Consider the following 12,782-nt stretch of genomic DNA (forward strand, 5'->3'; position numbering starts at 1 on the left):
AAAGTGCCCGCCTCAACAATTGCGTTCAAATACCTGTTGCTGAAAGTGGTAGCCCGCCAAAATGTGTTTTGAAAACATTTGAAAGCATAGATGACTTTTCGAAAGCAAAATGATGTGGTTGTTTTAAATGCACGACATGTAATTGTCTTTGTTTTCAGTTTAGTGCGAAAGGAACTTCAACCGGGAGTGGCAATAAACAGCTTGGAGCCTCTTTTCAGCAAAATTGTTCACCATCTGCCAAACTGCTGTTTGTTGTGAAGTGAGCTGAATTGAGCGCCTAAGTCGAAGCAAAAATATCAGCCAAATAACAGCTTGTATACTTTGAACTGCGAACGCTTCCCAAAAGCAACTTTTCAGTTTGTCGCCACGCCACCAACCTTTGGACGAGTCGTCCTCGATGGGCTGCTTGAAAGCGGTGATGTCGCTGAAGGTGCACAGAAAAAGAACCACTTTCTCCTGTTCGTTTCGAATGGGCGCGATCTTCACAAAAAACCACACGGGCGTCCCTAGAAGCACAAAGAATGATCTTAAAAGGTCACAGCGATTCCACGCCGACGACACGGGTGGAAACAAACGTCGGCTGTTTGGAATCTACCGGCAAGGAAGCGTTCCGAGCCCACTTTGAAGTCGGCCGTTTACATTCCGGAATACATTTGCATGATGAGGGGAACGTGGCGTACTTACTGTTCTTCTTGTACATGAGGATTTCGAATGAGTTCATCTCGTAGTTCTCGAACGTCAGACGCACTTTTTCTGTCGTGTCTTTGTCTGTGAGCTCGCCGTACATGAAGCTGAGGGGAAAAAAAGTGTTTCAATATTTAATTGGTCGACATTAGCGAATGTGTAAATATTTTAATACCTCACTTGCATTATTGTTTTAAATATTCCCCAGCTGAATAATTTATATATTTTTTTACATAGAGGCTGTCACATAAAATACCAATTATTTATATTTTTTAAACATTTCCTTTAGTTTTTTTTCTAAGAATTAAAGTTTATACAAAACTGGTAAAAAAAAAAAAAATCCTCAAATGTTTCTTGTTAAAATACTTTATAATTTTGGTTTGGTTGTTCAGATGAAGAAAGATATCTATTTTTTTCATTTTAAAACAACATTATAACATGAAAACAAAAGAAAAAAATGTTCCTGTTTCTTGCAAATCCAAAATAAAGCCAATTATCTTAAAAGGATTTTAAAAATCTGCAAAAAAAGCTGATTTTTTAAATTTTTGAAACTAATAGCTTAGATTGTGATGAATAAGTATGCAAATCAATATTGTTTTTTTTATTTAAAATCTAATGATGATACTGTAATTATGTTTTTGTTTTTTAAAACACAAAAAACATAAAATAAATGATACTTTCATATTGGACTAAATACAAAAATGGGCATAAAAATTGGCATTGTTGATTTTTAAAGACAGAACTTGTCAAGATTTTTTAAAAACCACCAAAAACAAGAAAATGTCTTATTTTTTTTCAGGTGGAGGATTACAAACAAAACAGCTGTTTTTCTTTTCGGCCTACCATTCTCCATCATCTGATGATTGTTTTTTTTTTTTTTTTCCCGTATGTGAGAAAATACACCATCCATCATGAAATATGCTTTTGGTAAGACTTTGTTTTTTCCTCCTTAAATTCCTCTCCGGAAAAGCCTAAAACGACACGCTATTCATCACTGCACACCCTCAGGTACTGAGCCTGATTGCTGCATGAAAAATGGAGCGGGAGCAGATGAGCATTTACGGTCTTTGTCGGAGTGAAAAAGCGAAGATTATTACCTGTTGTAATGAATACATTATCCGGAGGAAGGGTCACCGCTCGCCCGCTTTTGCGCCGTCAGCCCTGGTCTAAATATAGCGCGCGGCGGGTTTGTTATGAAATGCAACCACAAAGCTAAATTTAATTAACAAGGCGACATTTCGACGCCGCGGGTGGACTTCTCAGACGAGCGCCTGATGTTTTTCTAAAATGTCCTCTCTCTTTCTGAGGCCACTTTCTTCAAAGAAAGTCAATTAAAAATTCCGCAAGCGACTCGCTCGTCGCGTGGCGGGAATTCCCGCAGGGTTTGTCCTGGGAGACTCCGGACACAAATCTTTGATCCACAGCAAAGCGAGCTTAGATGTTGGAAATGAGTATGCATTTTATGTTGGCAGTCATCTTGTCAAAACATCAAAAACTAGCTGCACAAACTGTCAATGTTTTATAGGCTCGGCGTCAAGTGTCCGTCCACGTGACCCGACATCAAATACCAATATACCTTTTCTAGATAACGTATTTTCCGGAGTATAAGCCGCAGCAGCAAAATATGAGCAAAGAAATTATTTTTGTCACAGATAAGCCGCACTGGACTATAAGCTGCAGGTAATAACATATATATATATATATATATATATATATATATATATATATATATATAATCGGCCAACAATGTTTTGGAGATGATTTAGTTTCATAGTAACATAACAGTTCATAGGTTTGTGCTTGATCTTTGTTATTTTGGCGCCGCCTCTGGCCGCTGTCGATATTACATACATAGTGAGAAGGATGATGTGGGGGACAAAGAAAATAAAAATTAATCCACCCAATGATTATGTAGTGACTTACAGAGAAAAAAAAGTCTTCAAATGTGAAATACAGTAAGGTGATTTTAGGTCTGTTTTCTCCTTTCCAAAAAAAAAAAAAAGCTGACTAAAAATAAACCTAAAACGAATCAGAACGCGCGCACACACAACACTCAGTCACACACTATTGAGTGTGTTCTGTGTCGGTCCTGGCGAGTGTTCTGAAGCTTATGCTGGAGCCCTCGAGGGTCCAAATCAGCAATGCTGGCTGTGACAAAACACAAGAAGTCTCACACCATTTGCAAATCTGGCAGCGGCGAGTCATCATGATGTGATCCTATTAATTTACTGCTTACTGGCACGCTCGTTAAACGCGACAGTCAACACACGGCGCGTCGACGCCAAGGCTTAAGAGCCGCTGTCATTTGCAATATTTCCATTGGATCGCTCTAAAGACACACCATCCCCCCTCCTCCGCCCACCCCCAAAAAGGAAACGTTAACCCACCCAGGATGTCGTCAGCAACCCGTGGGGTGCTTTCGCTTGGCCCCCCACATCTTTCATCAGCAGATTCCGCCTCATTGCTGCACTTTGATTTTTTTTTTTTTTTACAAATGAAAATCTATAAATTGAGCGTCTCCTTTCTTTTGCCGCGTGTCCCGAAAGCTACCGGAAAATGTATTCAATATGCTCATATCCATCTTGAGGTGCACGCTTTGTCTTCGCTAGAAGGACAATTCTCCGCATTTGTCGAATGACTCGATTTTTCCACTGCTGTGTGACATTTCTGCACACCGGTAGGATACTTTTAGGATATAGGAGGACAACTCCAGTATTGTTAGCGAGACAAAACTGGACAAAACTAGTGAATCACTGGTAGAACTGCGAGCAAATGTCAGCACATGCGCAATTTTAACTAGCTACCCATGTGTCATGTTCTTCTACTAGTATGTCAAACTTGTTCAACTACTGTATTTTCCGTACTATAAGGCACACCTAAAAGCCTTAATTTCTTTTAAAAAGCTGATGGTGCGCCTTATAATCAGGTACGCCTTATATATGGATCAATATTGAGATTGGGATTCGTAGATAAGGAATGAAGTGATAAAGTAAGCTTTACGTGTTTCTTTTGTGTGTTTACAGTTGAACAAGGTTGCTCATATTGACATTGAGTTATTGTGCTATTGAGACTTTAGAGTTGAGTTATTATTGTTATTACTTTGAGTATTGCTATATTGTGATTGAAAAAGTTTTAAAATATGTCATTAATTGAGGGTGTGCCTTATATATGGAAAAGGTTTTAAAATATGTCATTAATTGGGGGTGCGCCTTTTAATCCGGTGCGCCTTATAGTGCAGAAAATATGGTACTCTATTGTGCAGCAATACAGTAGTGGAAAAAAATATTAGTGAATCATTCTACTATTATGCCAACACTGTTCTACAAGAGTGCTAATTTGTTTTACTAGTATGGACAAAAAGTACTGGTACATGGAAACCTATTTAAGTGTTTATTCAATATCGGACATCAAACATAAGGTTTTTTTTTTTTAATATACATATACGTATGACAAAATACATTTTTTTAAAAATCAATCTTGGACACATAAGACACTTAAGAAAAAATACGTGCAGAGGGGACACGGCATAGATGAGAATAAATGACAATGGCCTACAGTCGCGTAGATAATCAGGACACAGAATATAACACAGCAATCAGGAAGCAGAACAAAAGGAGCGTTCATGCTGTTAAATAAAAGCATGTAAAAAAAATCCACCAACCAAAGGTGAACCGCGGTATAGCGAGGGAATACCTCATTAGGACGTAAGCGTATCTTGAGGTAGACGCGCATCAAGGGTATCGAATAATTGGTTTTCCAGACAAAACGTTTTCCATTTGACAGTAAAATTAAAACTTTTAATGACTTTTTTCCACTGGTAACCGATCCTCCACTTCTGCTACTAAGGAATCCCACGACATGTGCATAATTGGCACATAGTGCCCCAAAGGGAGCGCAGAAATGATGACGTATGGCCTCCATTTTGTCGATCAACAACAGCAGGATCTATTATTCATTTGAAAAGCTCTCCCTAATTGGGACGGCGGCTACATCTGCTGCATCACGCTCGGATAAAATGAACACCGCCGGATGAGACGCCGGCAGACGAATCGTCGACACTCTCAAATGACTCTGCTTGAAATAATAACGGACAAAGCGGCTGACCGATACCTGCAAAAACAGTGACCGCAAAAAAACACCTACTGGCTGCGTATAATGACGGAAAAAAAAACGCCATTAATGCAATATATATAATATATAATGCAATATATATTAATACAACCTTTACGACTCCATTTACAAAAATAATAAATCATTTCAAGAAAGAGAGGAAGAACAAACAATTAAGATGATGTGGTTGCACAAGTATGCACACCTTTTTAACTGGAGATTTGGTTGTTTTTTGAGTTAACTGATCACGTTTAAAATTTAAAGAGGCAGCACACACTCGCCACCGTTTCAAGGACTCCGGGGCCTCTGTCATTGTGAAAGGAAATTTGGGAAAATATAAGTTCATAAAACAAATTTTATGTTCAGGAGGTTATTCAATTTCATTATTTTTAAAAGCCAGATTCTCCCCCATACTAAGATGGTTCGACCCAACTTGTCACGTGCCACCTCTCGTTACCTGTCAAGTTCATGATTTATTTTTGTGAACAGATCTCTACTATCATCCCAAAAGTTTAATATTTTTTCTGATATAATTAGTAATACCATTTTTAGTTTTTATTTAAATAACTAATAATAAAAATAATAAATGTTTATTTTTTATTTAAATGTTTTTATGTATTTTATTTATGACAATATTTATTTATTATTACAGTATTTCTTTTTGAGGACAGGTCTAACACTTTATGTTGATTATTTTTTTAACAGCAAATATATATTAATAATGAAGTTAATGATTTATTTTTGTGAACGGATCTCTGCTTTGTGACGCTTTAGGTTTAATATTTTTAAGTCGAAAAATATTTCTTTTTGAAAACAGGTCTGACACTATTTTGATTTTTTTTGTGGATAATAATTATTATTAGTTTTGGTTGTATTGCTTATGAATCACATAGTGGAAAATCCTTTTTCATCGCAAAAATGTCTGATTTGAATTGGGGTGTGTAGACTTTTTATAATGACTGTACCACTGACTGGAGCTGACTGAACAAACCAATGATTGCGACCTACCTGCAGGTGCTGCTCTTCTGCATGACCTCGGCTCTGTGGTACCCCGATAGTTTGCAGAATCCGTCGTTGCTGTAGACGATGGGCCAGTCCACGATTTGTGCGTTGCCCAGCACAAAGTTGGTGTCTGCTTGGCCCAGAGGCACATGAACACAAAAAGCACAAAGAGGCGAAGACTTGAGAGGTTAACGCCTGCCTGTCCTGAAAACTCAAAGAAATTCAGGAAGTTGGAAATATTTGCCTTTGTTCGGAATCAAAAGCAAATATTGGGGGAAATTATAAGGGAAAGTTATTGGAAGACATGAAAGGACACAACCAAAAGAGCTTGAAAGGATGTTTTGGAATTTGGGAGTCTTTTACCCCACCAAGGCAGATTGTCAGGAATACAAAAAAAAAAAAAAAAAAAAACTATTTTAACTCATGATATTAATATACAGTTGTCTTTATAACAAGGGATGGGCATTTATGAAGTCTCAAATTGTAAACGTCAGAATTATTGTCGATATGCAACATCCCATAGCACATGACGCATGTTTGACTTTTGTCATAAAAATTTGATTGACCCAACAGCGCCTCTGCTGCCTGATAGTAAATCCCATTTTCATCATTGAGATGAATTATTTTCTCTCGCTGAATGTTTTGAACTGTTACGTTAACAGCCGTCGTACCAATAATTGAGTTGTGAATTGTGGACAACGGGTGACTCAACTGCGCCTCTGCTGGCCGTAGCTACGTAGTGAAAACAATTTTAATTCATGGGAAAATATTACAGTTTTAAATTGCAGCTATTATCAACGCCATATTTAGTGTCTCTGAAAGCAAAGTTCTGAGCTTTAATGTCACTTGTCCAACTGATGCGAATAACTTAGTAGACTCGATTGCGTCGTTGCTTCAAAGCATTACAAATCGCCATAAAATCAGCAGCCAATTATTATTTTTTACCATTTTTATTGCGGGAGGGGGATCTTCTATTTTTGGTTATTTCAAACCGAATTTATTCCAATTTTTTGCCAATCGGATTTTTCAAAATGGGTCTCAATTGACAGCACTGTATATATTAAGAATCAGGTGAGAAACAACGATATTTCACACTGGTAAATAATATATTAGGATGAGAAAAGCACAGGCTTTTGTCTTGCAAACATGTGGAAAACATTGCCCTCTGGTGGTAGGATGACAAAGTGCTTGATTTGACATGGACGACAGCTGGATTTTTAAATTTTAATATCGCCGAGGATCACCTTAATTAATCGTGGCAGCCAGATTTCAATTAAAAATCGATTAATTGTGCAGCCCTAAAATATATTATGATTTTAATGGTCCGGCCCACTTGGTAATAGATTTTCCCCCATCAGGCCCGCAACCGAAAAACAAGTTTGACACCCCTGGTCTAATCAGAAAAAAATCAAAGTGCCTGAAAAAAAAGATGCCAATCAGAAATGCGGTAGTGATCCGAAATACGCGACTAAAATTCGATTCATTTCGCAGCCCTAGACTCGAGGTTTCTTAGCATCCTTATTTAGCGTTTGAACTTTTTAATGGCGGCCTGTTGATGTTTGTAGAGATGGGATGTGAATGCAATAAAATCAGAATCACGAGACGAAGTAACGCTAGCTGGCACTGCGAAGGCCAACTTCAAAATAAAAACATACTACGGCCATTGCATTGACATCACCGTATTATTTGGTGTCTATTTAGAAATCGGTCTTAGTAGAAATATCCAATAAGTCCAACATACACGAAACCCGACACAATGAGAATTGGTTAAATTGTTTTTTTTCCCCTAATAAAATCGATTTTGTGACATTTTAAATTGATTCTGAATCATAGTAAATGAGAATTTGGATTTCTTCATCCAACACTGACACGTGATGATGACGATATGATACATCAGGCCATCTTTGCATTAAAGTAGAGATTTTAATTGTTGGTTATTCCTTCATCTTGTCTATAGTTGATCATATTTCAAGGACAGATTTGCAACCTTTACTTTCAGGCCTCCCACGGCACTTGATCAATGTTCATTAGCGTCCACGATGCCTCATTACACACGAGGGTTTAAGACTGACAAACTTAGACCGCACACACTGACGCAAATACCTCCATGGAGTTCATTTTAGCAGAGCCTCATGCGCGGATTTTTTCACTGCTAAATGGAGAAGGATCGCAGGAGATAATCGTTGCGATCGCTCACTTGTCTGCAAATATCAATAATTGCCGCCGTTAGTTTTAAAGGTCATAAAGAAAACGGCAGCAGGTTATAATGTGGCCTATTTTGCATATTAAAAAGGTGAGCAGCACCTCGGAGCTACATTTACGCGTAGTCAATATGCTAATAGCCCGAGACAATCAGTGCCACTTTGCTTGTTTAACGGTCTGTTTGTTGGCATTGCATGAGCTTCAAATATTACAAAATTAAATAAATCGGTGGTTATTGATGATTATTGATAATGCCGTAGCGTTCATGGTGTTGCCATTAACTACAAGCGCACTTTGGAAAATGTTCTTTTGCAGTGTAGTTTTTAAAGAGAGCTTTCCGAGCGATTATATGGTTTTGATTTTTCCATTAAGTGATTATTATGCCCATCCCTCATGACAATTTTTTTTTTTTTGCTAGTTTTTTTTCCACATGACAAGTTATCACCGGATTCCAATCAAGTTCCTCTTAAAGATGCTGTTTTGTTGATAAGACGCAAAGCAATTTAAAAACGGAACTTATTCTATATTACATGACAATAGTTTTGACGAAAAAAAAAATAATCAACTTTGGCCGAACAAATTGCAGAAATATAATATACTAATGAAAAAAAATCACAAAGTACACTGGGAAAAGTAACGGGAAGAAAAATCTAAATTCCATAAGACAAATGAACACAAATACACACTCACACATACACACGAAAACACACACTTTGTTAATCACATCCAACTAAATCTGTGACAACACAATAGAATGCACAAGATGTTCCATGCCAACGTGTTATTTTACAATGATCAGATGGACGTTACTCTTGGGAAATCCAAATCTCTTATTCTTGTATTAAAACATATTTGCAATTATGCCTACAGCTCAGTACTTAATGAGCGCTTTGTAAATTAACACCATTTGGTATAGAACATGTTAATGATACACTCCAATGAGAAGGGAGGGTAAGGTAAGAAAACATAAAAAGCTAGTTTAGATCGTAGTACCTGTCTGTCTATGTGACAGTGTCCAAACTGAAATTTGTGAAAAAGAAAAAGAAGAGTTAACAGATTTATATGACAAACATCTGGTTGAATGTGTGACCAAAATAAAGCGAAAGGAACAAAATGTGCCAACAAACAAACCAAAGAGAGAAAACAGTGGAATGACATTTGTGCTCAATTTGTGACCAATAAATACTATTTTACCAACTAACTGCTACCAGTAACCAACAACAACAAAAATTCTGACATTTTTGCGTCGCAGCCAGCTGACGCTAAGAAATGTTCGTTTGTTTACCAAAGATTCACAGAAAAATAGAAGCAATTCTACATGAACGAATTGGCTTTCTATTTATACTTTCTGTTTATCCGTGGCTTGTTCAAATTATTTTAATTAAATAAAATTATGATTTGTGAGATACAGACCACCGTGAAGCGCCTCGGCAAGATGGTAAAGCACCCTCAATTCACTGGCCTTCTTTGAGAAAAAAAAAAACAGAAACAGTTTCCAAATGTAAAATAAAAGTTAAATCATTTAACTACCGTATTTTCCGCACTATAAGGCGCAGCGGATTATAAGGCGCACCCTCAATTAATGACTTTTTAAAACATTTTTCATATATCAGGCGCACCGGATTATAAGGCGCACCCTCAATTAATGACGTATTTTAAAACGTTTTCAATCACAATATAGTAATACTCAAAGTAATAACAATAATGACTCAATAACTCTAAACTCTCAATAGCATAACTCAATGTCAATATGAGCAACCTTGTTCAACTGTAAACACACGCCAAGAAACAGGTAAAGCTTACTTTATCGTTTCACTCCCCGTCTACGAATCCCAATCTCAATATTGATCCATATATAAGGCGCACCTGATTATAAGGCGCACCAACAGCTTTTTCAAAATATTAAGGCTTTTAGCTGCGCCTTATAGTGCGGAAAATACGGTATATCATTCTTGTTGCGGCTAACATGTTAGCATAAAAATCAGGTGCGATCCAGTAAAGGTAGCGTGAGTTTATTAATCAGCTCAAATATGTACCATTTGTTGCGGCTAACAAGCTAGCATAACATTCAACTGACATGAAATTATATCATGAGACTGGTTAGCATGCTTGATTCAGTATCCTTCTTTTGGGAATAAAAAACGGTTTTCGTGTAAAACAAACGAGTGTCAAATCAAAAATCACAACGAACTGAACTATTAATTGTTCTTGTTCCGGCTGTCATGTTAGCATAGCGTTCAATTGACATCCAGAAATGCTAGCGCGAAGAATAGTACAGATCAAAATGTCATACTTTTGTAAACATGGAAAGATTTTCAACTTTATTGAGCGCCACAATTGGTGGTAGGCATGCTAAATTTGGTAGACTAACAAATTGTTTCCAAAATTTTGGTCCAGGTTTGGAGAAAAAAAAAAAACCAAAAAGATGCTCATGAATATGTTCCAAAAGACAACAACAACAACAAAAAATGAAATGATGCACGAGTGGGAGACTTTGTGACATCCATTCATCCATCCAAGCAGCTAGCGCTCTTTTCAGATTAGCACTCTTGGCTCCCGTTAGATCCAGATTTAGCGACGGCTAATCCGCGGACCGCCCAAGGTCGCATTGGCTTTTGTCTTGAAGGGATGGATTTTGATCCTTTTTTTGTGAATTTTGCCAATCCCCCTTTTTACGGCTCCACGCCGAGGCGGGGTACACATCTACAGAAAATCTGGTTGAAGAAGTTTCCCACCTATATGATCGATTTCATTCAACAACCAATTTCATTTGAACTCTTTCGCACAAATTCTGAAAACGTTGACTTATTTTGCCTTTTCAACCTTTTTACCCTGGCCCCGGTTTGAACAACTACCAGACCACCCCCGAGTCCAATGATTACCATTTTTCTGCACATATGATTTAACAGTCTGCAACACATATGCATTACCGTCCATATGACACATCAGAGACTTGTGTTGCTCTTGTGTAATTATGCAGGAAATTAAAAATGCATTGCTTTAATGGGAGTGAGTAAAGGAACGGCCTCGCTTCCTGAGAGAATTCTAAGAGCTTCTCATAAAAAAAAGTTGCTCTAATTAAATTTAGCAAGCGGTGATTTTTTTTTTTTATATTATTTCTGGTCCATCAATTTCTCTCTTTTCAAATCAATCCTGAGGGATATGTTATGTCATCACAAATAATTTAGAAGCTAGAGTTGAGTGACTGGTTACCAGGCAAGTTAACAAAAATCCTCTTATTACCAATTGTTGTTTTGTTTTGTTTTTTTTACAAAATTTACATGATTTAAAATGTCTTGTTTTGTTTGGTTTTAATGCAAAATTGAGCTATTATGCTTCATATATTACAAAACACAGATGTTTCACAATCTATCCATAATTGCTGTTCATTGTTTTATGTCAATGCCAATTATGTTATATGCTATATTTACTTCACATCTACATCTGTGAAAACAAAATTTGATCTTGAGGTGTTTGTCGGACATTCTTTAAAATTCTTGTTATTTCCTGGTTCCAATGAAGAAATGGGCTATATGACTAGTAGTAAACTATGCATAAGAGAGCTTATGTAATCTATCCATATTGGATAAATTAATTGATTTATGTTACCGTTAATTACGTTCATTTATATGCTGCATTTATTTCACATCAAACATATAAATCAGTTTAAATTCAAATTATTTGAAAGTGTTAGTCAGAAATTGAAATATAAAGACGTAAACTATCTATCTATCTATCTATCTGATCCATAATCACAGGGTGTGGTGGTTGTTTTTTTTAAAGGGGGGTGCCAATTTGGAGCATCACTTCAACAGTAACTTTACTCATCAAAACCCCTTCAAAAATGAGTGTCTAATTAGTCAATTTGGCGGTGGATCTATTGGGACTCAATGGATCAATACAGTTAGAACACACACACACACACACACGCAGACACACACACACACATACTTGCACGCATACGCAAACGGGAGAGAAAGAGAGAGAGAGAGAGAGAGAGAGAGAGGAAAGCTGGTCTTACCGTTGGAGCGCCTGACAATATTCTCCAAAAAAGTATTCTGAGGGGCCACAAGTCCGCGGCGGCCCCCCGCCATCCTGCCGCTTCACTCGGCCTCTTGCGGGCGAGGCTTGGCGCGGTGCTCCAGCGTCATGGTGCCGCGGCGTGGGCTTGTGTTTGTGCGGCGGCTGCTGGCTGGCTGCTGGCTCCTCAGCCCGCTGGTGCGGCGGCTCCTCATCATCATCATCATCCAGGAGGAGGAGGGAGGAGAAAGCCTGAGATGCTGACTCTGATGCAGGGAAAGGAGGGGCGGTGGGGGGCTTCCTCCGCCTCCTCATGGTTGTCCCTCAATCTCGCGCAGTAGATTGAGGTGCCACAGTGACACCTGCAGGACGAAAGTATGCACGTATTCGGGACTGAGCCTCTATTAGGTATTAATAAAGTACAGCGCCTCGAGGTACGAGCCGTTGCTCGACCGAGTTCCACTTTCACTTGGGAACAAAAACTTGATATGGCAGAACTCAACTTCATAAAAAGTAGTATGGAAAAACGACGTAAATCCGCTAGCTTAATGCTAACTCATAATGGGTAAAGTAAACCCATACAGAGGCTAACGACATTTGTGGTAAAATTTTTAACACTTTGGACAACGGATATTAAAATATAAAGTGAGCGACAATACTTGTCGACGGCGAGCAACAATACTCGCTCGAAAACAACATTCTTACCGTGGTTTTTGTGAAAACTGTTTGGAGTTGTAGTTTAATTTCTTCTTCGTTTGTCCACG

General features: G+C 37.9%; 1 protein-coding gene across 2 annotated transcripts in view; it reads right to left on the reverse strand.

Annotated features, from left to right (window-relative positions):
- The window catches only part of kcnh1a (potassium voltage-gated channel, subfamily H (eag-related), member 1a), a 43,206-nt gene extending 31,022 nt beyond the window's left edge, over nt 1–12,184 (reverse strand). For both annotated transcript variants that reach the window (XM_088422082.1, XM_088422083.1), the window contains exons 1-4: nt 12,020–12,184; nt 5,803–5,926; nt 685–791; nt 378–506 (exon numbers count right to left, since the gene is read on the reverse strand). In XM_088422082.1, coding sequence (XP_088278208.1) covers nt 378–506; nt 685–791; nt 5,803–5,926; nt 12,020–12,092 — 433 coding nt within the window. In that variant the 5' untranslated portion in view covers nt 12,093–12,184. The remainder of the gene's footprint in view (nt 1–377; nt 507–684; nt 792–5,802; nt 5,927–12,019) is intronic.
- Nucleotides 12,185–12,782: the final 598 nt, after the last annotated feature.

The sequence above is a fragment of the Hippichthys cyanospilos genome, chromosome 8 (genome assembly GCF_059441005.1).
Source record: "Hippichthys cyanospilos isolate Australia breed blue-spotted pipefish chromosome 8, RoL_Hcya_1.0, whole genome shotgun sequence".
NCBI classification, from domain to species: Eukaryota; Metazoa; Chordata; class Actinopteri; order Syngnathiformes; family Syngnathidae; genus Hippichthys; species Hippichthys cyanospilos.